Consider the following 23459-nt stretch of genomic DNA (forward strand, 5'->3'; position numbering starts at 1 on the left):
TAAATGTAATTTACAATAATTTTTTCCCCCCTCCCTCCTTAAACTCCTGTAAGAAACTCCTTTATCCTCATCATGTCCCACGTCATGCGACATTTTAGAATCATTATATTACGTTCTCCCATTTTATTCCTCTGTTGTAGGGAGTGAATGTAACCTTTTTCTACCTTCTAATTAACTGAATGAACTTACTTGGCAAAGGTGTTCTCTTAACCTATTAGTTAACATGAAGACAAAATGAAGAAACAAAACCACCTTTCTGTGAAACAAAAAATTAATACTCTTGCAGTTGGGTAAAATGTAAATTAAAAGCCATGAGTAATCTATTCATTTTCATTATTACATTTGTCTCTGATTCTACATGCAACGAACTAATATTTCAAGAGACATCAATACAACACCCCTTTAAAAGGTTCACAAGTTTACACTTTACTAATTTTCTAAGGCAAATCTGAACATTACCAGTATAATGAAACAGAATTTAGAATTTATTTGATCGCCTTTAACACAACTTCATTTATTTCTTGGTATGCAACAAAGTAGAAAATAGTAAATTCTCTTGAATACATCAGGTTTTGGTATTATGTTTGCTTTTTTTGCTTTTCTTTAAGTCACCAAGTCATTTGAAAGATTCAACTGCTTCATTTCTTTTCCTCTTTTTCCCCTGCCCCCACTTCCTCAAAAAGAATTTACAGGCAATTCAACTTATAAAAAAGACAGACCATGGAGACACATTCATAAGGAAGCTAGCAAGATCTTTTTTTCCCCAAGAGCTGTAGTAATAATCCCTGAACATATATGAGTATAAAGTGTACTTCAGTGCACAATTGACAGCATTTCTCCAGAGTTATTTAATGAAATTAGAACTTTTGCGATTAACTTTCTACCTTACCCATCACCACCTAAAACAATCTTTAGATTTTTCACTTACATATATTCAGAGAATTTTCACCATGTTATTTTACAGAAAATATTACAGTTTGAGACATTGCACTTGTGTGAAATATTTTTACCATAAACTCATATTTACAAATTTTCTTCTGAAGCTTCTACCCAAGAACCTTGTCCCTTTTTAATTCAGTCATTTTTAGAAATAAAATCTGTTATAGAAAGGTTTCACAGTTCTAAAACCAACTCCAGTGTATATATATAATCACAATAACTTTCAGCATAATTTGTTAGGAATGCACACGTCCTTTTAGAAAAAACACAGGAAGTGTAACACTCAGTACCAAATACTACCTAAGAAACATACGTGTTGATTTTTTTTCCTCTCTTTTTCTACTCCCCTAGAAAAGCAGCAAATTGAAATTATAAAGTGACATTCCATTAGTCAGAACCATGCAATGGCCTGGTACAGCGTATAGAAAAATCACTTCTGCAAGAATATGTACATACTGTCTGTATTTTCATGATGTATCATGAGCATCACCATTTCTATTCATCCTTAATGCAGACCACATCCTTCGGTTTACTAAGGCTCTTTATGTCATCCAGTAGTCTTTTAGGTGTCAAAATATGAGTAGAACCTGACAAAAGAAGGTAGGTATTAACTGTATCAGTCTCAAATTGATTTTCACACATTCCCTCTTTAAAAAAAGTAAAGAAAAACCAGTTATTATACATGCCAAGGTTTTCTTAACTGCACCTGGAAAACTGGAAAACTACGACAGTTCAAAGCATTTTCATGTGTTGTCATATAAAGTGTCATCATGTACACCCTAAGTGTCACTAAAAGCTAGTCAGTGTCCCTCTCCCAGACACAGAGACATTCAGACCAGGACTCTTACTTTGGATACAAGTTTCAAATCCCTGCTCTGCCCAGTTTGCAAGGTAGGCTTGAACCTGGGCCACCTTCCCTGTATGCGACTGGCCCAGCCTGCAAGAAATCTGCCCATTCCATGAAAGGGCTTTATTGTAGAATCAAGAAACCATCTGGATTAAAGATTATCAAACAGCAGTTTTCCACAGAAATACCAGTTACAGAAAAATGGCTTTTATTAACATTTCCCCAAATAATTTGCAACAAATTTCAAAGCCTGGAGGAGCAAAGAAAATCCTTATTCTTCAGGAGTGGACAATTACCTGTCTTGTTCCGTAGACAGGGATTATAATTTCTGCCGGGAAGGGTCACCCTACATTTATAAAGGGAACTCTAAACTGTTTCAGATTAACGCTGTTTTGAAGCTTGAGGTTTTTGTAGTGTCAAGCTGAATGGGCTGATATTCCTTATGGTCTGAATTACAAATATAGGAAGGTTATCATCTTGCATTAAGCAGCATAGAAATTTGGCAGTGATGACCTTCGCTCAGAAATCAGGATTACAAACAGAACTGTAAGAATCATGTCTAACCAAAATGGAAGATGGTGCTGGGGTTTGTGCCAGCTATTACAGTGAAAGAGTGACCTACACTGTTTAGTAAACAAGTCTCAGATGAAAAAACAGTCTTGTTAAACTACATTCCTGTTGTCCTGGTCCTTCTATTGCAGTTCAAAACTAGGGCCAGCGTTAAACCAAACTCAACCACCACCACTGACACCAGCAAACAACACGCAACCAATGAAAACAACAGCCACACATACTAACACACCTGTAACACCCCCACTACTTTGAGGCAACAGACTCCAGCTCTCAGGATCAAGGTTGTTGGGTTGTTGTTGCTTTAGGCAAGAGTATTATTTATTTAAAATCACAGGGGATGAGATTCAAAAAGTATTAAATCTGAGACTAGATTTAATTGCCAGAGGCAGGCACCTCAAGCAATTTAGAATGCTTTGGATGACCCTGCACCTAGACATCAACTGTCACTCCAGACAGATGCAAGTCTCTGGTAGGTTCTAAATCTAGGAGCTCTGTTTTGATATAACATACACATAAATGTTTTAGTACTTAACAACACTGCACGAGGCAATTACATGAAACACAGCAGCTAATGGAACAAGCATTTGCTGCCTCTAAAGCGTTAACTGAGGGATTACTACCCCAGCTGATAATTCATGCAGTTACTGCTGAATTTTAAGAAGATTAAAAGAGATTACTCCAGTTTTTAGGGCAAAAGCTAAAAAACATGGTGTGGTTTGTGTAAAGCCTCTGAAGAAACCAAGACAAGAACTAGAACTTGAGGCAAAGTCAACGGAGCTACAATATAAAAGCCATTTGGGATTGGTTTGAGTTTGGTTTTTTGTTTTGGGGTTTGTTGTGTTTTCGCTTAAGAAAAACAATAGTTATCTACCCTTCCTCCCAAGGTGAGTAATTTTACACTAGTCTGCCAGCTTTCCTACTACTTCCAAAAGCAATAACAGTAACAAGCATAGCTAGAGGTAAAGTAATAGCAGATGCAAAAGTTTGTCACAGAACAATAATGAAAGGAAATATAGGTCTGTTCAAATCATTTTTGCTGTACATCAGGTTACTTTAATATATTTCTCTGACATGATTCATGATGATTCTCCTGTAGAGAATAACTGGTTTTTGTCCTTAATATCTTGTTGCAAAAAAACCCCAAACATCAAGCAATCTGGATAAACTGAAAAGATCTAAGCACACGGTTTAAAAAAAAATACATATATTAGTTTCCTGAACCAATTTAGTGAATATAAGAAAAAAACATCCTTATGTTTTCCAGAAACACACATAGACACCACCTTTTCCCACAACAAGCTTACCAATAATGACTTCACAAGACTTGTAGGCTTCAGAAACCTCATAAGCACTGCGCATCTCAGAATATGTAATTCCTCCAATCACAAATATAATCAGTCTTGCACTGCTCTTTCGTTCTTCTTTATAACTAGCTCTAGGTTTCTGTCGTGCACTGTAAAAGATTTTATAAGGTAGCATTTACATAGCTTTACTGATTAATTTTAGTAAAAACCGTGCACTTAAGTAGTAACCATTTATGTCATGCAGTTCACAGTTTGATTATAATTTCACCAAAAGAAGCAAGCAAACTGATGAAAGAATTTCAAAACAAGTCAACACATTACTCAAACTATTCTGTTATCAGAAGGGTGAAAAGAAATACAAAGCAAAAACCTTGTTTTCCACACAGCTCACACAAAATATCAAGCAGCTTAATTATGCATGCTAGCAATTGCACTGGCATTTTTTTATGAGAGGTTCATTTGAAAAAGCTGGAGTCTTAAGTTTCTCAGTCTCCAAATGTGAACAGAATCACCAAGATAAATACCTGGCTGTTATCAAGCAAGATTCAGACAGCTAGGGAAAAAAAAAATGAAGCTCTTAAAATATACTTTCTAATGCACACACAGTAATTGCAGATTTAGATTAAATCATCTGCAGTCCTGACGACCTCTTTCTGCTAGGGTCCTAAAAGATTCCCAAATTTCACCAGCCTATAAAGACAGAGATCCAGCTACAACATACAGACACTTGCCCAGGTGCTTACCTGCACTGATCACTACAGTGCTCATCCAGGAACACAAGGACACACCAATAGTCTGGTTGGCAGTGCAAGTAACAGAACTGTTTTCTCAAGGCTGCACATCTGTATCTTTTGTCTTTTAATTAATAATGCACAAATTTCAGTTCAGGTGTGTCCACATTTTGGACAAATATAATGTTTCCCTCCCCATGAATTCCAGCATTTGATTAACACAAGGAGCATTCCTGCAATAGAAACACTTTTGTCTCTGTTCAGCTGTCTCAGCATCTAAATAACTCTATCAAAAGTGATAAGGCTGTCAATTGGGCTGGTATTGGCCATGCAGTTCTAGAGTTTGTGGGATTAAAAAGGGGAAAGAAGGGACGGGATAAGCGACCTATACAATATTTCCAAAATCACCTCTCAGTGTTACTTAGTAAATCTGCAAGGACATGGAACACACTATTTCACATTCACAGCAGAGAACTCATCTCAAAACCTCCAGCTTCACTGGACTTCTCTAAAGCGTCTTCTGACAGCAGGGGTCAAATATTCCCCAATGAAAGCATCTATAGAAACTGAATTTAACTTACTGAAGTATCTAACTTCAAGAATGACACCACCACTACCACAGCAAAAATAAAACTTTCTGAAGAAATTTAAACATTTTTGCTTAAATCCATTTCTGAAACTGCTACACACTAAATATCTCAATGGATAAACTTCTTCTGGAAATACAGAAGTGTTATTTCTAACTTTGAATCAAATGGGAGATAATCCAAATAAAAAGCTATAGAAGAGTTATTAAGCTAGCAACCAAGTTCAGCATGTTTTAGATGAAATAAAAATACAGGTTTTACATATTTACGTTTCCTTATATAAATTATTTCACTGCTTAGTAGGTGCACTTTTATACCACTTTAGAATGTACATGACAAACACTGAGAAATGGGTAAATTACGTTTCAAGAAATCGAACCATTTACCTTACTGCTCCTGAACCATTCCAGGTAGGAGGACACTGGGAACAATAAGGCCAGTCTTTTGAATTCAGTTTGTTTTCTATAGCATCCTGAAAAACAAAACAAAGACCCACTTTAAAACAGGCACGCAGACCTAAAACTCCTCAAGTTTCAATTTCCAATAAGGAATTCCGACTGGAATTTAATGCCAGCACATGCAATTTCTTAGAACAGCCAGGTCACGAGCAGCATCTCATGAACAGCACTCTGTAACAAAATGCTAGACCACATAACACTAAACCAGGGACTGGGAGCGTCTATGCTTTCTTTACAAACACAGCAGTGATTTAACTGTTTTCACTAGTAGCTTTTCATTTGTAACTACCCTAGCATATTTAAATGTCTCTATAGCAGAATATGAGAGAAGTTGAAGCCCCCTGGAGAGTCAAATGAACGTGTCAAAGTCACCAAGAATCTATGAATGACAGCACTGGGTCAACTAAAGGTCTGGAGAACTCACTGTTCTATATGACATCAGTCCCTAAATGAAGGTTTAAGAACAGAGCAACACACTTCTCACAAGTAACATCTTCCAGCCTCTACCAATCTACAGTTTAGATTTGAATTGCAGTTTAAGGACTTGCTGAAGAAAAAAAAAAATCAAAAAATCCAGATCTTGAAGTTACGCTAAACACCACCAATCATGGGACAAGCTCTTCAGAAAGGCTTTTTGCTTTCACCTTCATTTGTTTCACTTTTAAAATTACCTCCAATAAGAAGCAGTGCAAACACGTAGCAGTCTAATGTTCTATATAATGAACAGGCTAGAAGTGATCACTTTGCTCAGACGTACTTAACAAAACAAACTCAAGATATTATGGAACTTCAAAAGATTGGCTATAACTGCTCACTTGAGTCAATTTCTGCACTGCACCCATGAGTTGACTAATTGGTAAAGCTTACCTCCATAACATCTTTGATAACAGGTGTCCATCTAGAAAGCTGGTACGTTTCTTCTGAAGAACGGTCCCTCCTTGGGTGTTTATGCTGTGGAGCAGTGGGCTGAGAAGATTTTCAAAAAATGGGTGTATTATAAACTGTATTTGGAGTTTCGAAGCTTATTCTCAGTTAGTAGCAGGTGAGGGAGATCAGTAGGAAATTTTAAAGAAATAAAGAACAACTTATATCTTCAGAATTCAGGATACCCTAGAAATACTAACTTTAGAGACAAGGAAGTACGTAAGTTGGCACTTTCCAAAACCAGGTAGCTCAAGTCATCATCTGATGATTTTAGAGGGAATGTTACAGGTATCTTACTTTGAAAATGATTCATGCTAATTGTTTAAAGGATTTACCATTTAGACGCATCATAAAACCAAGAATTCCTAGTAATTGTCCACTTCCAAAAAGAAGACCTGAATAATACTGTAAGAGTCAACCAAAGAGCTCTAAAAAAGTGCTTGGGTGGTAGGAAATTACAAAATACATTCTTACTGAAGATATAACAGGAACATCAAGGTATTTCCAATTTCTTATCATATCACTGTCCCTTTCTATTTGTACATTCTGGATCAGCTTGTCCAAGTTCTCCTCTGTAGTTCCTTCAATACAAAGAAAACACACAATTACTATGTGGACTGTCAGTAAGGCCAATTTTGTCTGACATGTTCCACATTGTTATTTAGGCCAGGATTATTTGTTTTGTTTGATCAGTCTACTCCGAGTTCAATATAATACTACATTATAGATAAAATTGTTTAATATTCCATTTTTGAGACCAAAACTCAATACTGTTATGGATTCATCAGACTAATATTCTAACAAGCTCCTCCTTCTCTACTACAAATTCTTCTCCACTGACTTCATTTTCAGGTCATAATGGACATGGAGCTCCCCCTTTACTGTGTGAGAAGAAGAAAATTTAAACTCTTGCACATATCCAAGCACAGGAATGATGCAAAATGCTGAATGGATCTGCACTCGTATTGCATTTCATCTCCATACCCAAAGTCTATTTTCTACTAACTTGAACGAAGAGGGCCTACCCAGGATGGACAGTATTTCTTTCAAACTCGGCCATCAACTCCAGATGCTTAAAGTAATAAAAAAATACTGGACTACCCCAAAACCCAAGATGAACTCCACAGCACTGAGAAAAACAAAAAAAAACAAAACAGGGTAGCTTATCATACCATTTGTGCTAAAGATATACAGGAGAATTGCTCTAATTTTGTCATAGGTCTCATGACTTTTGTTGAGCAGAACTGGAAGGAGGACTCTCATTGAGTCTTTCACTTTTTGACCTTCTGCATCAGTTCCAAGAGCCAAGTCCTAAATTAAAAAGGGGTCTTAGTTAGTAATAATTTAAAAAATGTTTTTTGTTGTGTTGAAATGCATTTTAACTAAACTGTACATTTCAAGAAACAAACACACTGCATCAATTTAAACTCAGTATAAGTCTTTGACAATTATTTCCAGTTACAGCATTATAATAACAATACATAACACTACTGAACATTTAAAACCTTTGATATTTAGAATGCATGTAAATTTATAGTTTTCAACTGGAGATTAGTATTACAATGTAACACACACCCCCCCCAGATGCTTTTCCTAGATGTTTAAAAAGGGCTTCTGACTGCAGGACATAGTGAGGCAACTTCATAGTTGTTATAATCAAAGAAAACACAAAGATGATCCTTACACGAATCAGCCAGATTCAAAGATGAAAAACCAATTCTAAAAGCACCTCCTTTACCAGAAGAGCAAGCACCTTGCATATTGCACTTAGCTTTAATACTACTACCTCAAAATGCGATCGCAAAAAAGGCAAGAGACACACTACTTTGTCAGTTAAAAATAAGCACCTATTCTGACAAACAAAAAAAAGTTACATTTGAGTAATTTGTTTAGTTTGTGATTTTTTAAAACATACCTGTTCAGCTTTACAGAGCCTTTCTATGTTAGATTTGAACTTGTTCATGCAATCTTCTGCTAAGTTAAGATGAACAACTTGCTAGAAGACACAAAAAAAAAAAAAAAACACACAAGCTGCTGTAACTTGCATTTTTTTAATAAATCAAGCAATCATTTTTAGTCGTTGCAAGAGTCAATCCTTCAACTATCCTTCAATACCACCACATGCTTTCTGTGGTTTACTTTTCACTTAGAGATCAACTCCCATAGTACCTTTTCAAACGCTAAAGTCCTATGCTACCTTCAATCCTCAATGTTGGGTGTTTAAGTGTTAATTTTTGGGTGGTTTCGTTTTATTTGTTGTTGGGTTTGGTTTGTTGGTTGTTTTTTTTGGTTTTGGGGTTTTTTTTACATACTATAATGAAACATCTGGAAACATCTGGGAAGTTTTCTTCCCAAAATTTTACAGTAGGTGAACATATTAATTTCACAAAAAGTTATATAGGGCACTTAACAGACAAATGACAAAAAAAGCTAGACTTCAATAACAAAGAAAATTACAATGTACAAAATGATTTATTGAGAAGTTGTAGTTACAAAAAAACCCTTACCCTACTAAGCTCTTTACGATAGTGTGGCATCTTTTTCATGAGCTGGGTCAGAGCAGATATTGATAACTGTGAAGAAATAACAGAAGCTGAGAATTTCCCCCCTTGAATATTTAACATCCTTATTTCCCTTCCTTTTGCAGCCTAGCTTCCTTCCCCTTCCCACCCCCAGCAGGTCTGTGAATTACATAGATCTCATTAGCTAAAAATAAGTTAACAGGACAAAAAAAAAAAAAAATCAACATAAACAACTCACTTTTCCTTCTGTTGCTTTTCTTTTTGCTGAAACTTCTTTCAAAAGTTTTGATATTTCCCTGAAAAAAAAAAAGAAATAAAGGCAAAGGAAAGTAATCAAATGCAACAGCTCCACTGTTCTTAAAGCTTTTCTTAAGATTTCTCCCTAAAATCTTAAAAGAACCATGCAACAACAACTTCTGAATGAAATCAAAAGCTTCAAATATAGGTTGCCTTCAGAGATGAACGTTTTTTGACAGAGTAAACAAATTAAACATTGTTTCTAATATCTGCATAAGGTAATCTACTGTAATAACTTGCTAGTACTTCATGAAAAATAATCCCTTCAGATTTTAAAGGCCTGAAAATACTTCCCAAGAAATAATTTTATTTCCATTTTCCTCAAGAACTGTAATTGTTATTAGTAAAATAGCATACCTCTGTATATTTTCCTCCTGGCATAGATTATTTAACAGGATGCAGTCTATACTGAAACCCATCTTCACTACTGCCTGTATTTCTACTTTTACAGCACAAATACATGCCCTCTCCAAGAAACTTTTAACTTGCATTTTTAACTAGGTTTTGTTATTTATTTACATACTCTATCACATCTGCGATATGCTTGTGCCGAATCTTCACCCAGAGCTCATCATCTTCCTCTAGAATTGCTTCCCGTTCCTTCCCAGTAGATCCTTCTGTTTTGTATCTTTCAAGAGAAGATTCAGAGAGCTTTTTGGTTTTTTCGGGCTTTTTTTGCCCTCCCCCCCCCCGCATTGTTCTCATGACTTAATTGTTATGGTTTATACAACACACGAGGTCATTGCGATAACATACACAAATTTTCACTTATAGTCTAAGTTACTCAGTGGCACAATATAAATTACATAAGGATTTTATAGATTACATCTGTGAACAAAGGAGAAACAGATGAATTTTAGAATGATTCTTTGGGGAAACAGCTGTTAAACATTGTTTTCAACCAACAATAACTAGAGTTTACATCATACATTTACATGCACCTCATTTTCCCTTCAGTTTCCAACATCAACTTCCCTTTGGCTCCAAATGCAAATGGTGTGCAAAGTAACACACAGACTGCAAAGTGCAGCTTTCTGTATCCACTGTAAGACACTAACTCTGAAGGAAAATGAATATTCACCCACATAATAGACTTCAGTAGGACAGATTACTCCACATATACAAGAAACATGCCTCACAGCATTAAAAGACCAGCTATTACTTTTCTGCAAACAGAAATAAAGCTATAAAGCAAGATAACAATCACACAACATAACATTGTCACATTTACTGAAACTCACAGTGTGTACAGAGCCAGAAAGCAGAAAAATTTAAAAAAAAAAAAATTGTGAGAGTCAGATCATGACTACCTAGAAAATATACTCTGCTACGTTTTCATAAGCACATTTCAGATTGACAGAAATCTACTTTCGCTATGAAAACATTCGCTCAGTGTTTCTGACAGAAAAGGTACCTATTCCTGTTTGCTTCGCTAAACCATGAGGCAGTTAAGTCTCATTTGCTGCAGTGGGTCATCAGAAAGCAAAGTCTTACCAAAATGGTGTTGGAACAATCCAACAGCAAAGTACATCCATTAGGAAAAAAAAATATCACACTACTCCAAATAGCGTTTAGGATAGAAACACATAAATTTTAACATCTACATAAACTAAATGTCTGGAGCTATAAAAGTGAGGGTTCTTGAAAAATAACTAAACTTTTCCAAGTACTCCATTACTGCTCATTTGCCTTGTTAGGCCAAGAAGGTGGAGAATATGAAAGAAAAAGTAAAGAACCTGAACGAGCACTACCAAGGGTTTGCTTCAAGTCTAGTAAAACTTCCTTAACAAAAATGAAGTTTTTTTAGACTAAAAACGTCACAAAACCACTAAATATATCCTACCTAATCTCAACTACATGAAGATGTTAACAAAAATAGGAAGTTACAAACCCAAGAAGAAAGACTAATAATAAATGAAGCAACCCTTACAGAATATAAGCAGCTAATATTGCTATGGTGAAATTCAGCTAAACAACTCCATTGATTTTATAATCAAGAATAAAGTGTTTAGATTTTTTTTTTTAAATGTACTTGCTTGTAAGTATCATTTTCAATTGGTAGCAGATCATATGCCATTGCCTGGAAGGTGAGTTCATGAAGTACAGTTGATACGGGGTCAAAGCCACGATCAATTATTATTAGTTGGGAGTGGGTTTTAGCCTAGAAAGCCATCAAATAAATGCAAAGTTCAGACATACAGTACAAAGTTAATGGATGTTACATCTCTTTACAGTAGGTTACAGCACTGCAGATGTACTTGGAAAAAAAAAGGAAAAATATCTAAAGAGCACGGTCCAAGAGTTTATCAACACAAATAGAAACAAACATTTAAATTATAATCAGAACATAGTAGTTTTAAATGCTAATTTTAAGGTAATACTCTTAGTTCATTGCAATGCATTCAGTAACCTCACCCAAAGAACAAAAAAAATAAAGAAAAAACACACTGAAAAATGTCTCCCGGTGTCAAGATGTCAAATAAGTGTCTTGTTCATATTTCAGAGCAGATTTATACTGTTTTCAATACAGAAAAAAAATCACCTTCAAACATTCAACTGAATGCTTTTTTTTTGGAGGGGGGAGGTTAGTAAAGTAGCAGGTACCTATATTTCCATAGCAGACTGCAATATCACTAAACAAGAATGGTTCACCCCACACTTCTATGTTTAGGCAGCTGCCCCAATATGCCCCAATCTGTAGTGACAGGTGAAAAACATGTGAAAAGCTGTATCTTTGTGGATAATAAACTCCCTAAGGGGAGACATTTCAATGCTGCAGGGAAGTCCCCTGCACACATACTCTGTTGAAGGTGATGTTAAAACAAGTTATTCACTTTTCTTCAGGTTTGTATCATCCCCTGCGTGATGACAGGGTCAGTTTCTCAAGTACAATTACTTTGATCCCACTCATTGTGTTTGCTTACATACAGATTTACTCTATCAGTTACTACTTCCAAGTGGCTTTCAACAACTAAATAGCAACTAGTTGCCTTCATTAATAAATAAAAACTGGTTTTGTAGAACCTATTGACAAAATATAGTCTAAAAATTTCTCAGGCTTACAAGACAAAAAAAAAAAATTAGTTCACTTTCTACCTTTATTTGGCTGCTCTCATCAGTTTTGTAGTAGTCTTCAAGTTTTTTTTCAACAAGCTGTGCAAGTTTGCTGGCTCTGTCAGATGGTCCACTGGGGGAAAGAAGGAAACATGCAGAAATAAATTTCTTCATCAAAACACTAAAATGCTACCCTCAAAACCCCATACTCTCAAAGCTCAGAAAAGGTATTCTCCTCAATACCTCTACTACAAAGAAACCCTGACAACATCTGCCTCAGAAGTCCGAGTTCCTTGATGCCAAGCAGAGCTGCAAAACTACCAACAGCACCAGTTCAGTTACAGGATTACACGGTACATAAGAAAGCAGCATATTAGAGTGTCATCCTATCAATCAAACATGGAACAAGCAGCTCACCACAAAACAGGGTATAGCAAGTCCTGCTACACAAGACACAGAAATAATTCACTGCTCTGCATACACTTCACAAATTCCCAGAATTCCGTATTTCAGAATCGTGGATTAAAATCAATTAATCCACAATAAAAGGAACCGCTGCAGCATCAAGCTATTACTAAACAATGTAGGAAGTCCTAGAAGTGAACGAAAGCAAACTATACAACATTATTTCTGCCTCACCTTTTATATCGTACTCCTGGATTCTCATCTAGTGTGGCACATAAGGTAACAATTTGTTCAGCCATTACTTGCATTAGAGCATCTTTATCCTTTGTCTTTTCCAGAGTTGGACTGTAACAGCGGTAGAATGCATCTGGGACATTGAGCGTAAATACCTATGTGAAGCACAACCAAGAAAAAAAGGCTTAAATCCTGTCTTTCTAAAATACCTGGTAAAAGATGTGCTAATACTTTTAAACAACACACTGTAATAAAAAGTCATACATAATATACTTTTAAAAAAATAAAGCAAAATCCACTTTCAGTCCTCTTTGTCTGTCCCATGGAGCTCATCTGCTTCTTGTTCTCACACTTCCTCTATTACTCCCTTCCCATAAATAAATTACTTTATTTTTCAAATTGCTTACTATCTGTACAGAGGGAGGGAACAGAGACAGGCAGAAATAAATACCATCCAGTGTCTTATACAGAGCTATACAGTGCAATGCCAGAACAATCACAGAAACAAGTTAAATTTGTTCAAAATAGAATTTTATGTTTTGTGTTTATTATATGAAGGCTTTACCCCCAAGAACTAGCATTCTTTAAATGCATTAAACCTTGCCAGAAGATGTTTAGTACTACACAGGAAAAAAACTTTTTCAACAGTTTACCATAAGAACTGCAAAAAATAGAAACAATCCCATTGTCAGTAAATGGGTTTTCTCCAGCTCTAGACAAGACTCTCTAACTACAAAGCCAAAGAAGATCGTCCATCCAGATAAAGATGTTTGTTTCATTCAAGTACATAAACACTTGGACTTTGCCCAGAGCTCAGTCCGATTATTTACTCTCATCATTCCAGAAAGAAGGCCCAGGGATTTTAAGTCAGGGAAACTAGTTAACATTCTCTGTTCCTCTGCTAAGGACTGAAAATGTAGTCACAACCAAAAATAATGAAAATACAAAACTAAACAAAACACAAGAGGAGACTAAGTGCTGCTTGTTATCAACTTTAGAAAAGCAGTCCCTATTTCTACTTTCATGGCAAGTCCTCCAGAGAACCAGGACAAAAAAAATTTTTGTATGCCTTCTTTAGCAGGGGAAGCTACAAACTTCTTCTCAAGAGCAGCTTTAGTGGAACTCCCAAAACCAGTTTGAAACAAAGCCTGAGAACAACAGCAGCACTGGAAAATAACCAAATCAACCACCACACTAATTATTCTGATAGCTTCTCAATCTAAATAACAAAAACCCTTCTTAAAATAAAGGGGTGACTCTTTAAACCCAGAAACTGCATCACTGGGATAGCAGCAACCTCTCCTATATTCAACTACCACTTTGTATACATAACAGTCCTGACCCTTGATATGCTCATACGGTTTGAAGAACACAGGAAAGACTTGTGGGAAACATTCACAGCGAATTCTGTAACTCCCAATAGTGGACAAGGTTCTGGTTTTCTCTGCATTAGTGAGTATCACAGTTCACTTCAGCGTTCAGTATCTGACAAAGCGCATGATTAACAAATTATTTCTCACTGCAATATCCACTGCATTTTCACATGGAAAGCACTCATTGCTTTCCACTGGTGGTCTTGAATTTTTAATTGAGAAAACATGGTTTTCTGCACTCTCTTCTCAGTAAATGTTTGTGCTAAGTTGTTACAGTTTTCATTTCCCTTTTTTGTGAGGCTTTGGTTTTGCTCCCCTCTGCTTCAGTTCTCTTCATCCTCTTGCCTTCCTTTTCTGAGATTTACCAAGTAATCAGTTCTACTTATTCATATCCCTCCCTATCAACTCACCCAGTCTGTCAAAATAACTGCTTAAAGACAACTCCGAATACTTTCCTTCTCTTAAGGAATAGATTCCTTCTCTAAACTCTTTACTGCAATTGACTCAAAGTTCTGCCAAGAAGTCAAGTGCAAAACTGTTAAACTCTGAGTACAAAAGCATCTGGTTTTATCTGAAAAAATATAGGCAACAATTGGAAATATGCCAAAATGGCAACAGGTCTCACGTATGGCTTGGCAGTTTAAAAAAATTAGATTCTCTGTTTTCTAGCAGGTCAACACTCAAAAGTCCTCCAGATTATTTTCTGCTGTAGAGATAAAGAATGAAACTTACCCGAGACTCATACGGGAAGAAGGAAATGTTGATCTCCTTGCACTTCCTTATTGATCTGGCACAGGAAGATTTAATTTTATTGAAAAGGTTGTCAGGACAAACTAGGGGGAGAAAAAAAAATAGGAAAAAAAAGGTTTCTAAGTACAAGTAATTCCTGCTCATTCCAGCTGTTAAACTCCTACAAGCTTACAGTATTCAAGACAGACAGACAATTCTAAATAAAGAATCAACTAACAGTAACATACAAAAAAGTTGCCAAATCTTCCTAAAGTGAAAGAAAATTGATTATCAATATTTTGTGTTTGACATCTGTTCTTCAAGAAGTATCACTGGCCATTTTTTACTAGCTTTTGGCAAGTGAAATCATTGAACACCCATTAGCAGTCTGCAGCAGAGAAGGATATTGATTTTCAGAAAAAAACAAGTTTCCACCATTTTTTCTCACAGTGGAGAGAAAAAACATTCCCCAAGCTATAAAAAGGTAAAAGGAGAAATGATGTGTACATAAATACCAAAACACAGAAATGTGGAATTTATAGATCTCAAATGCGTTCCAGTGCACTTACAGGCCACATTGTATCCCAGTCTAGAAACCAAATTTGAGGAATATTTGGATAACACCAATACTACAGGCTTGGAACTCACACAGCTATTTCTCCAACTCCTTTCAACACAAAAACCTTCAGCAAGTATTTAAATTTAAAGCTTGCACACTTGCAACATAGGAATATACAGCAAGATCGTGATATTTTTTCCAAACAAGAAATGCATCAGCATAAAAAGAAACATGAAACCAAGCAATTCTGATAGCAATTTGATAAACTGCTTTGAGAACATCCAGTAGCAGATGTGCACCACCTGTGAACAACCACAGAGATGGCTACAACTCAGTCTCTGCCTTGAGCAGCATGTTTGGCTTTATTGTTTTCCCTTCTTTACACACCATCTTAGTCACACTGACTGACTCCAGAGAAACATACAGTTACCCCATAACTAATTATGGTAAAATAACCAATGACAAAACATTGTTCTTGCAGCAAATTCTCATGCATTTATATTTTTTGAGTGATATTTTGTTTATACGAGATACATAGTTTTAATTGAATTGTCTTCCTCCACATCCTTCAACATAGGAGAGGACTAGAATACTTCAAAAATAAAGCTAGCTTGCCTAAATTAAAAGCTGGGGTACAACCCACATTGCTTGGTAACAGTGAAAGTAATTACTATTGCCACACAGCATGGCAACTGCGTTCTGGCAACCCAAATATAGGTAATGACTTGAGTCTCAAATCTTCCCTCTAAGTTTTCATGTGCTGAACTGCAGAAAAGAAAGTTGAGAAACTTATTTACATAAACTTATCAAACTGCAACACGTAAGCTTACTTACAGTCAGTGAAATACACATATGCTGCTTTGTATCTGCTGGATGATTTAGTGATGAAGTCATCAATAAGTCCATCTACAGACTTACAGGGGTAGGAAGAGAAAAATAGAAAATAAATCATTATAGTGTTTTGCCTTTCCTCAGATGCCAGACAAAGCTTCTCCCTCCTTTCCTCCTGCCCTCTTCATTTCCCAGTCCTACTTCAGAATATTGCAAATCAACATATAAGAAAACACTTCAGTAGAAGAGTTTTAATTCCAGACCAAGAATAATAAACAATTACAGAAGGTCATTCATGCACCAAGATCACTTCAGGAAGCAAACAAAGCAGGATACTTGCATCACTTTCCACCTATAACAGTGCTGAGATTTATTTTCTCAAGGATTTTTAGGAAGCAACAGTAATCTCCTATTAGAGCCACTACTTTAAAGCCCATTGTTCAAAGTATTGCATCATTATTTGCTACATCTCTTTCAGCAAGGTTCCTAATACCTAAGCAATGAAACAGTGCCTCCGTTTATCATAAGATCCACACTTGCAACATACTCTGTGGTGACACCGCATTGTCCTTTCATTATGGAAAGCTGAGCATCACACAGAGGAGCATCACGCAAGATCCAAAACGTAAGAACTGCATAGTTGTACACAGTAGATATTTTAAAGTAAGATTGCTTTTTCAGTCCAAAAGATCTTGCTAACCTTTCTTTAAAATACTCACCTTTTTGGTGGGAGTTATGAAATATATTGCTTTCATGTGTGGGACAGGCTCACGGGTTTTATATACATTCTCCACCACTATAAAGTAAGAAATATTGCATCTTTATGACTTTTATGCATCTGTACGGAAAGCATCCTACATATTTCATAACAGAGGTGATAAAAATAAGATACCAATCAAGTTGCCCACAAAATGAATGACAAGTACCTATCTTCTGCTATGAGAGCCCTGAGTTTTTATTTATTTATTATTTTCAATACAGCAAGTTACCACAAGACTGGTGTCAACAATTTGTAGGACTAAATTCTTCCTGGCTATCCTACACAAGCACAGTTTTGCCTTCGCACAAAGGTATGGCAATACAGATATGCACAAACTATGGGGCCCAGTACTAACTAGCATTTAAGAGAACTGTCCTAGCAAGACTCTTCTTTTTTTCCAGCACATTATAGGGTAAGGATAGTGAAACCATGCAAGGCATTATTTTGGACCAGAGCCCCTTCTCTCCTTTGTTTGCCTACTTTCTGTGTACTTATTCTGTTTCAACATAATTGCAGGCACAAATTGGTTATTTTCAGCAAATAAACTTCACTCAACTCTGCCTTCTCTCTTTATTAGTCATCACTATATAGTGTTGCAGTACACCAGCTTTATAATGCAGAGAGGTTTGTGTTGCTCAGTAATTTTGAGGGGGAGGAACAAGGAATATAATTAACATCAGGCATTTGGATGTGGAAAGACTGGTTCTTCTCAGTTGTGTACTCACTAAAAATAAAAGGTTTCCTAGTGATGAATGGGATACATACTCACTGGAAGTGTCTCACAAGAAAAACTTATATTACTTTTATGATTAAAAATACACTCCAAAAAGTGAAAAGTATACAGCTTTTCTATTAAACTTCAAAAGAATCGTGTTATAGCAAATAGTCAGAATAAGAAAAGTCTTGCTACTCGTAGAAAAATAACCAAGTCTCAATACTTCCCTCTTACAAAAATTGTTGTTGAAACAATAAATCTAAAGCTAATTAAAAACTAGAAAATTTACATTTTGTGTATTCAATTTCAAAAGGAGGCAAGAAAAACATCTGGCAGGATGATATATTAATAAATATTACAGAAAGGTCAATCATAAAAATCAACTTTGAAAAGTATTTTACGATAGGAACTCAAAATTTCTTTTAAGCTGTAAGGAAGAAAAACCCAGAAAATTTACTAGGGAGAAAATACTTTTATAAAATACACACAATAAAACAAAGTCCTATCTAAACAGTCACGCTGCATAACTGACATCTATCACAACCCACCTATTATTCACTTTTTTGACAGCAGCCAACATCAAGGGGCAGGAGATGCATTCCAGCAGATGAGAAACTCCTTTCCAGTAAAAAATACTCCCAAACTGTTTGGGGGAGTGACTATCTTGTCACTGTTAACATTGATTATGGCTTTATTTCAGTGAAAGTAATCACTGATATAATCCAGTTTCAAACATTTTTTTCCTTAAATTACAGAAAGCTGTCTTGTTTTGACATGAGACTACAATGCATCTGCACAAAATATCACTGAAACTTAAATTCTTGCCTCTATCACATCTCCCTTCTTGCAAACAGCCCTCATTCGTTTGTCTATAATTGTCTCCTGCTTTCATTTTGTTTTCAGTATTCTTGTATCCTAATCTACTGTTTATGAACATAACTTATTCAAAGAAGCAGGTATTACTGAACACACTGGGAAAAAATGTGGAGAGCAATTTGCCTATTCTTGTATGATTTAATAACATTCGCTTAATCTTTCATGTAGCTCTTGTTTTCAACTTCAACTGACATAGCCTTAAAATTACTCTGTGACAGGTAACTTCCTCATTCACCCCATCCTGGACATTAGCAGATGAACACCTACCTCCCCCAACACACACAAAACACCAGAAAAAAAAAAAAAACACCCTCAAAAACCCAACTAGAAAACCAACAACAAACAAACAAAAAACTTGCAGTGCTCTTTAGCAGAAAGATTCAAAAAGTGGCGTTTAACTTCTAGGCAAATAAACACTTAATTTTTCATTTAAAAAAACCCCAAACAATTGGGTAATAATTGTACAAGACTGCCTGCTAGACTAATATCAACAGCTACTCGTCTTCATCAACCAAATTAAGATAACTCCAAGGGGAAGTTATCAGTTTTGTTCTTTACCTTTTTGTTACCAGGATACCGTCATCTGTATATGGAAAAGAATTATGCTTACCTGTGATACCCTGTGCCAGTAGGTCAGTCATTTTGCAGCACATTGACAGTAATTTAGTAGTGTAGTCATCTAAAAGAATTACCTATATTTATTAAAACACAAGTATTTAGATAAATTAATCAGCATAATACCATGGGGGTTTTTTTAACTTGCCACAGAAGCTGCAAACTATTTTATTACCCTCTTTCTTTTCATCACCTGCACACAGCAAATTTGAAGTAGGAAATTAATCTCAAACTGCATCCAAAGGCAGCACCCTATGCACAGGATTTCAAAAGATGAGCTCCATCTTAAAAACGTGGCTTATCCCCACTACTCCCCCTAGAATATATTTCACTTTGGCACAAGTGTTTTGAATTACCTCACAGCCTGCCTAAATGTACCTGTTCTTATTCTAAAACTGTGCTACAGCTTAAGCAGTCTAACACGCTTTGTACTGCTGAACTCTGCTCCACATGTATCACACAGCACTACAATTTCCAAAACCAAGCGCAAGTCTTTCAAAAGTGAAGTGACAATAAACAGAAACAGTGCCTAAGTCTTCTTCAAAACTTAGAAGAATCAAGACAACCACTTGTTCTTCCTGCACTAGCCTTTCTCTACATAGACTTTTTCTATGTATTCTACTGATAGCCAAGTTAACAGAACCATAATCCATTACTTGGATGGAAAACAACTTCACATGAAAAGTGCCAGCCAACAAACAATATTTATTTTTTGTGTACTCGCTGATACAGATTAGTCATCTAAGTTATTCTAACGTTCTTAGAAAAAATATAGCAAAAATGTACCTTCCATTCTTCCTCCTTCCTGCAGTCATCAAATACTAATGATTTTAGCTCTGTAAGAAGAAACAGAGATAGGTAGTTTACCAGTTACAGGAATCAGATTGTTCTTTAAAAAAAAAAAAAAATCACTCATACATTTAGAGAGCTAAAAAGGGAAGATAAAAAAACTCAACCACACACTAAACTGCTAAATATGTCCATGGAATTCTTGACCACAAACTATCCCTGTCTGTTTAAAAAAGGCACACCTGGATTTCTCATCTTTGCTAGTATTAAACAGCTCCATAAAATTCAGTATGAACAACCACTTGTAAATATTTCACTTTGTTTCTGATTTTTTAGTGATCTCTTCCACTAAACGGATCACACAGATGCAAAAAACTTAAGCTATTCTTTAAGAAAAGCCAGCTGGACCAATACATTCACAAACAGACCTATTTTAAAATACACGCTACCTTCAGATGTCCTTGTTCTTTCTCTATAATTTCAAAGTCACTGTTACACTGTGTATTTTATTGCTTACATGTCTATACACGAGGTGTAAGAACAAGTCTTTAGCCTCATGAAAACTTCACTAACCTTCATATTTTCTAAGAATACTCTCACCAAGGAATTAGTCACTAGCATTACAAAGAAAATGCACTTTAATAAATCAGGTGCCTAAGAGCCTTGTCCAAAATCTCAGGAAAACTTTAACACTTCAACTTACTTGCTTATAAAACAAACCAGAACACACAAACACATGATCCAGTTGTGTCTTGACCTTCACTTCTGTAATCAAAAATACCAGTCAGCTTTCTCCCATAACGAAAAGAGAATTTAATCCAAGCTATCGGTGTACCAGATACAGTGTACTTGCTCCTGCAACATTCCAAATGCTGTCTGTTTTATCTTCAACTTGCAGCCACTTTTGCCAAATGACTGACCTGCGCTGGTTTACAGTCTCTCAAAATCATCTGTCTCCAGTAAGCATTCTGAATGCATAAAAACCAATCATAAAGCCAGATATGAACCTAAATTTCAAACAACCACCATACATCCTACCATACATCCTAACTGCCTTCTCTAACTTTGTCTTTGTTTAATTATTTAAGGCATTTTTCTTTTACTTCCTGATCCTGATAAGAACCACACGCAACCCTGCCGGAACAGCAGGCTGCTAAATCCCTGAGGTAAGAGCAAACCACACCTTGGCAAAGTTAATGACCCATTTATAAGGTACTTCCTGAAAAAAGGACTAAACCAGCTTCCACTGCAAGCAACTGTTCTGGAAAATAAAGTTGCACAAACACTGAATCACTAGAAGAAATAATACAGATGCCTATGCCTAGGCTAGAATCTTATTATACAAGCCTAGAACGATTTTTAAACTTTTAAAACATTTAAAGACATAATTCCTCACAGATATAACTTTATTTACACAGACATGGATACAATGGGCAACTTTATAATTTTATCCACAGGGATTAGTGCCTCCTAAATACAAGTCATAGAATAGAATCATAGAATAACCAGGTTGGAAGAGACCCACCAGATCATCGAGTCCAACTGTCATTCAAGTCATTCCAACTGTCTTCATTACTGTGCATTTAACTGACAATGAGCTTTAGTGAATTAAACTTTTCACACACTTCTGCTTAGCTTGGACCTAAAATTGTGCTTTGCAGAAAGGGTTATCAAGATGCAAACAAGATTTTTCAACAGCACCATTTGATAGCACAGGTACAACACTCAAACTCTGCCCACTCACAAAACAGGAATAATATACATATCGACAACAAGCTGTTACATGAGCATCAACATTACTGACACAGCATTTTCAGAAAAAAAAAGCTGAAAAAACACATTTACTGAAATATTAGAGAGTAGCAGTTGATGGCCTTGAATTATCCATAAACAAAGTGACAGACCATTTATTACAGACAGCTAAAACACAGTTCATCAGTTTCCATAGCTGTCATAGACATGGAAAGACAAGAGTAACTAGTCATCTGAAAAAGTAGTCTTGTCAGAAGCAGCTTCATTTGTACAGGATTTGCAGTATAAATGTTTTATTATTTGTACTGCTTCACTGTCCCTCTAACCTTTCCTCCTTATGGTCTTGCCCGCACCTACAGTACTGCTCTGAAAGGTTGTTCCACACCCTGATGATGCACCAGCGCTTGGATTCGACTCCCTCCTCTTAAGGTCCAAGCCTTCTACCGAACACCTTAGGGCAAATCAATCAGTTTGGGAAGGCACAAACGACTTAACAAAGTGAGCAAAGCAGCAGAAGCAGGGATTTCTGAAGTTCAAGTTTTGAATAAAGATCTCCAAGTCAGGCGAGCAGGTACAGGAGCTGCAGACCGAACACAGAACAGCCCTGCTTCCCTCTTTGTCCCCTTCTCCCACTCTCTCCCAGGGACACAGCACTCACAGCCCAGAAGGCCAACCGTATCCTAGGCTGCATCAACAGAAGCATGGCCAGAATGGCGAGGGAGGTGATTCAGCCCCTCTATTTCTCTCTTGTGAGACCTCATCTGGAGTACTGGGTCCAGTTCTGGAATCTTCAACGTAAGAAGGATATGGGGCTGTTGGAACGGGTCCAGAGGAGGGCTACAAAGATGATCAGAGGGCTGGAGCACCTCCCATATGAGGACAGGCTGAGAGAGTTGGGGTTCTTCAGCCTGGAGAAGAGGAGGCTCAGAGATGTTGTAGCAACCTTCCAGTACCTGAAGGGGCTACAAGAAAGCTGGGGAGGGACTGTTCACGAAGGCTTGTGGTGACAGGATGAGGAGGAATGGGTATGAACTGGAGAGGGGCAGATTTAGACTAGGCATACAGAGGAATTTCTTCACCATGAGGGCGGTGAGGCCCTGGCCCAGGCTGCCCAGGGAAGCTGTGGCTGCCCCATCCCTGGAGATGTTCAGGGCCAGGCTGGATGGGCCTGGGGCAGCCTGGGCTGTAGGAGGTGTCCCTGCCCACAGCAGGGGTGGGACTGGATGGGCTTTAAGGTCCCTTCCAACCCAAACTATTGGTTCTATGAGACAATGCCGGGGCCGGCGGGGGGAGCAGGGGGCAGCAGGGCTGCCCGAGCCGCTCCCGGAGCCGGGGCTCCTCCGCCGCCCCGCTCCCCGCCCCGTGCCCAACACCGGCAGAACCCGCCCCAGAACGCTTAATTTACGGAGTTCACCAGGGACGCCCGTAGCCCCTTCTGCGGAGAAGCGCGAGTCCCGGCCCCGGGAGCCCCGGGGGAGCCGCGACCAGTCCCGGCTCGCCCGCCGCCCGAGCCCCCCACTCACTGTGCCACACGGCGCCCTTCAGCCCCCCCGCCGCCGGCGCCATCTTGCCGCGCGCCCCGCCT

The 23459-nt window shown here is 37.2% G+C and overlaps 1 protein-coding gene across 2 annotated transcripts; it reads right to left on the minus strand.

The window, feature by feature from the left end:
• Window positions 1-464: 464 nt before the first annotated feature.
• STXBP3 (syntaxin binding protein 3) lies at window positions 465-23459 on the minus strand. Of its 2 annotated transcripts, XM_069862567.1 has the most exons (19): window positions 23398-23459; window positions 20120-20169; window positions 19329-19410; window positions 17087-17163; window positions 16371-16449; window positions 14981-15081; window positions 12876-13030; window positions 12279-12369; window positions 11219-11343; window positions 9706-9810; window positions 9124-9181; window positions 8871-8936; window positions 8279-8359; window positions 7536-7674; window positions 6838-6944; window positions 6307-6405; window positions 5368-5453; window positions 3664-3812; window positions 465-1526 (listed from the first exon to the last, which is right to left on the minus strand). In XM_069862567.1, the coding sequence occupies exons 1-19, from the start codon at window positions 23438-23440 to the stop codon at window positions 1435-1437; spliced, it is 1785 nt and encodes a 594-aa protein (XP_069718668.1). In that variant the 5' UTR covers window positions 23441-23459; the 3' UTR covers window positions 465-1434. The 2 variants fall into 2 exon arrangements, with proteins under 2 accessions (XP_069718668.1, XP_069718669.1); XM_069862568.1 differs by lacking the exons at window positions 16371-16449; window positions 17087-17163.

The sequence above is a fragment of the Phaenicophaeus curvirostris genome, chromosome 8 (assembly GCF_032191515.1).
Source record: "Phaenicophaeus curvirostris isolate KB17595 chromosome 8, BPBGC_Pcur_1.0, whole genome shotgun sequence".
Taxonomy (NCBI): domain Eukaryota; kingdom Metazoa; phylum Chordata; class Aves; order Cuculiformes; family Cuculidae; genus Phaenicophaeus; species Phaenicophaeus curvirostris.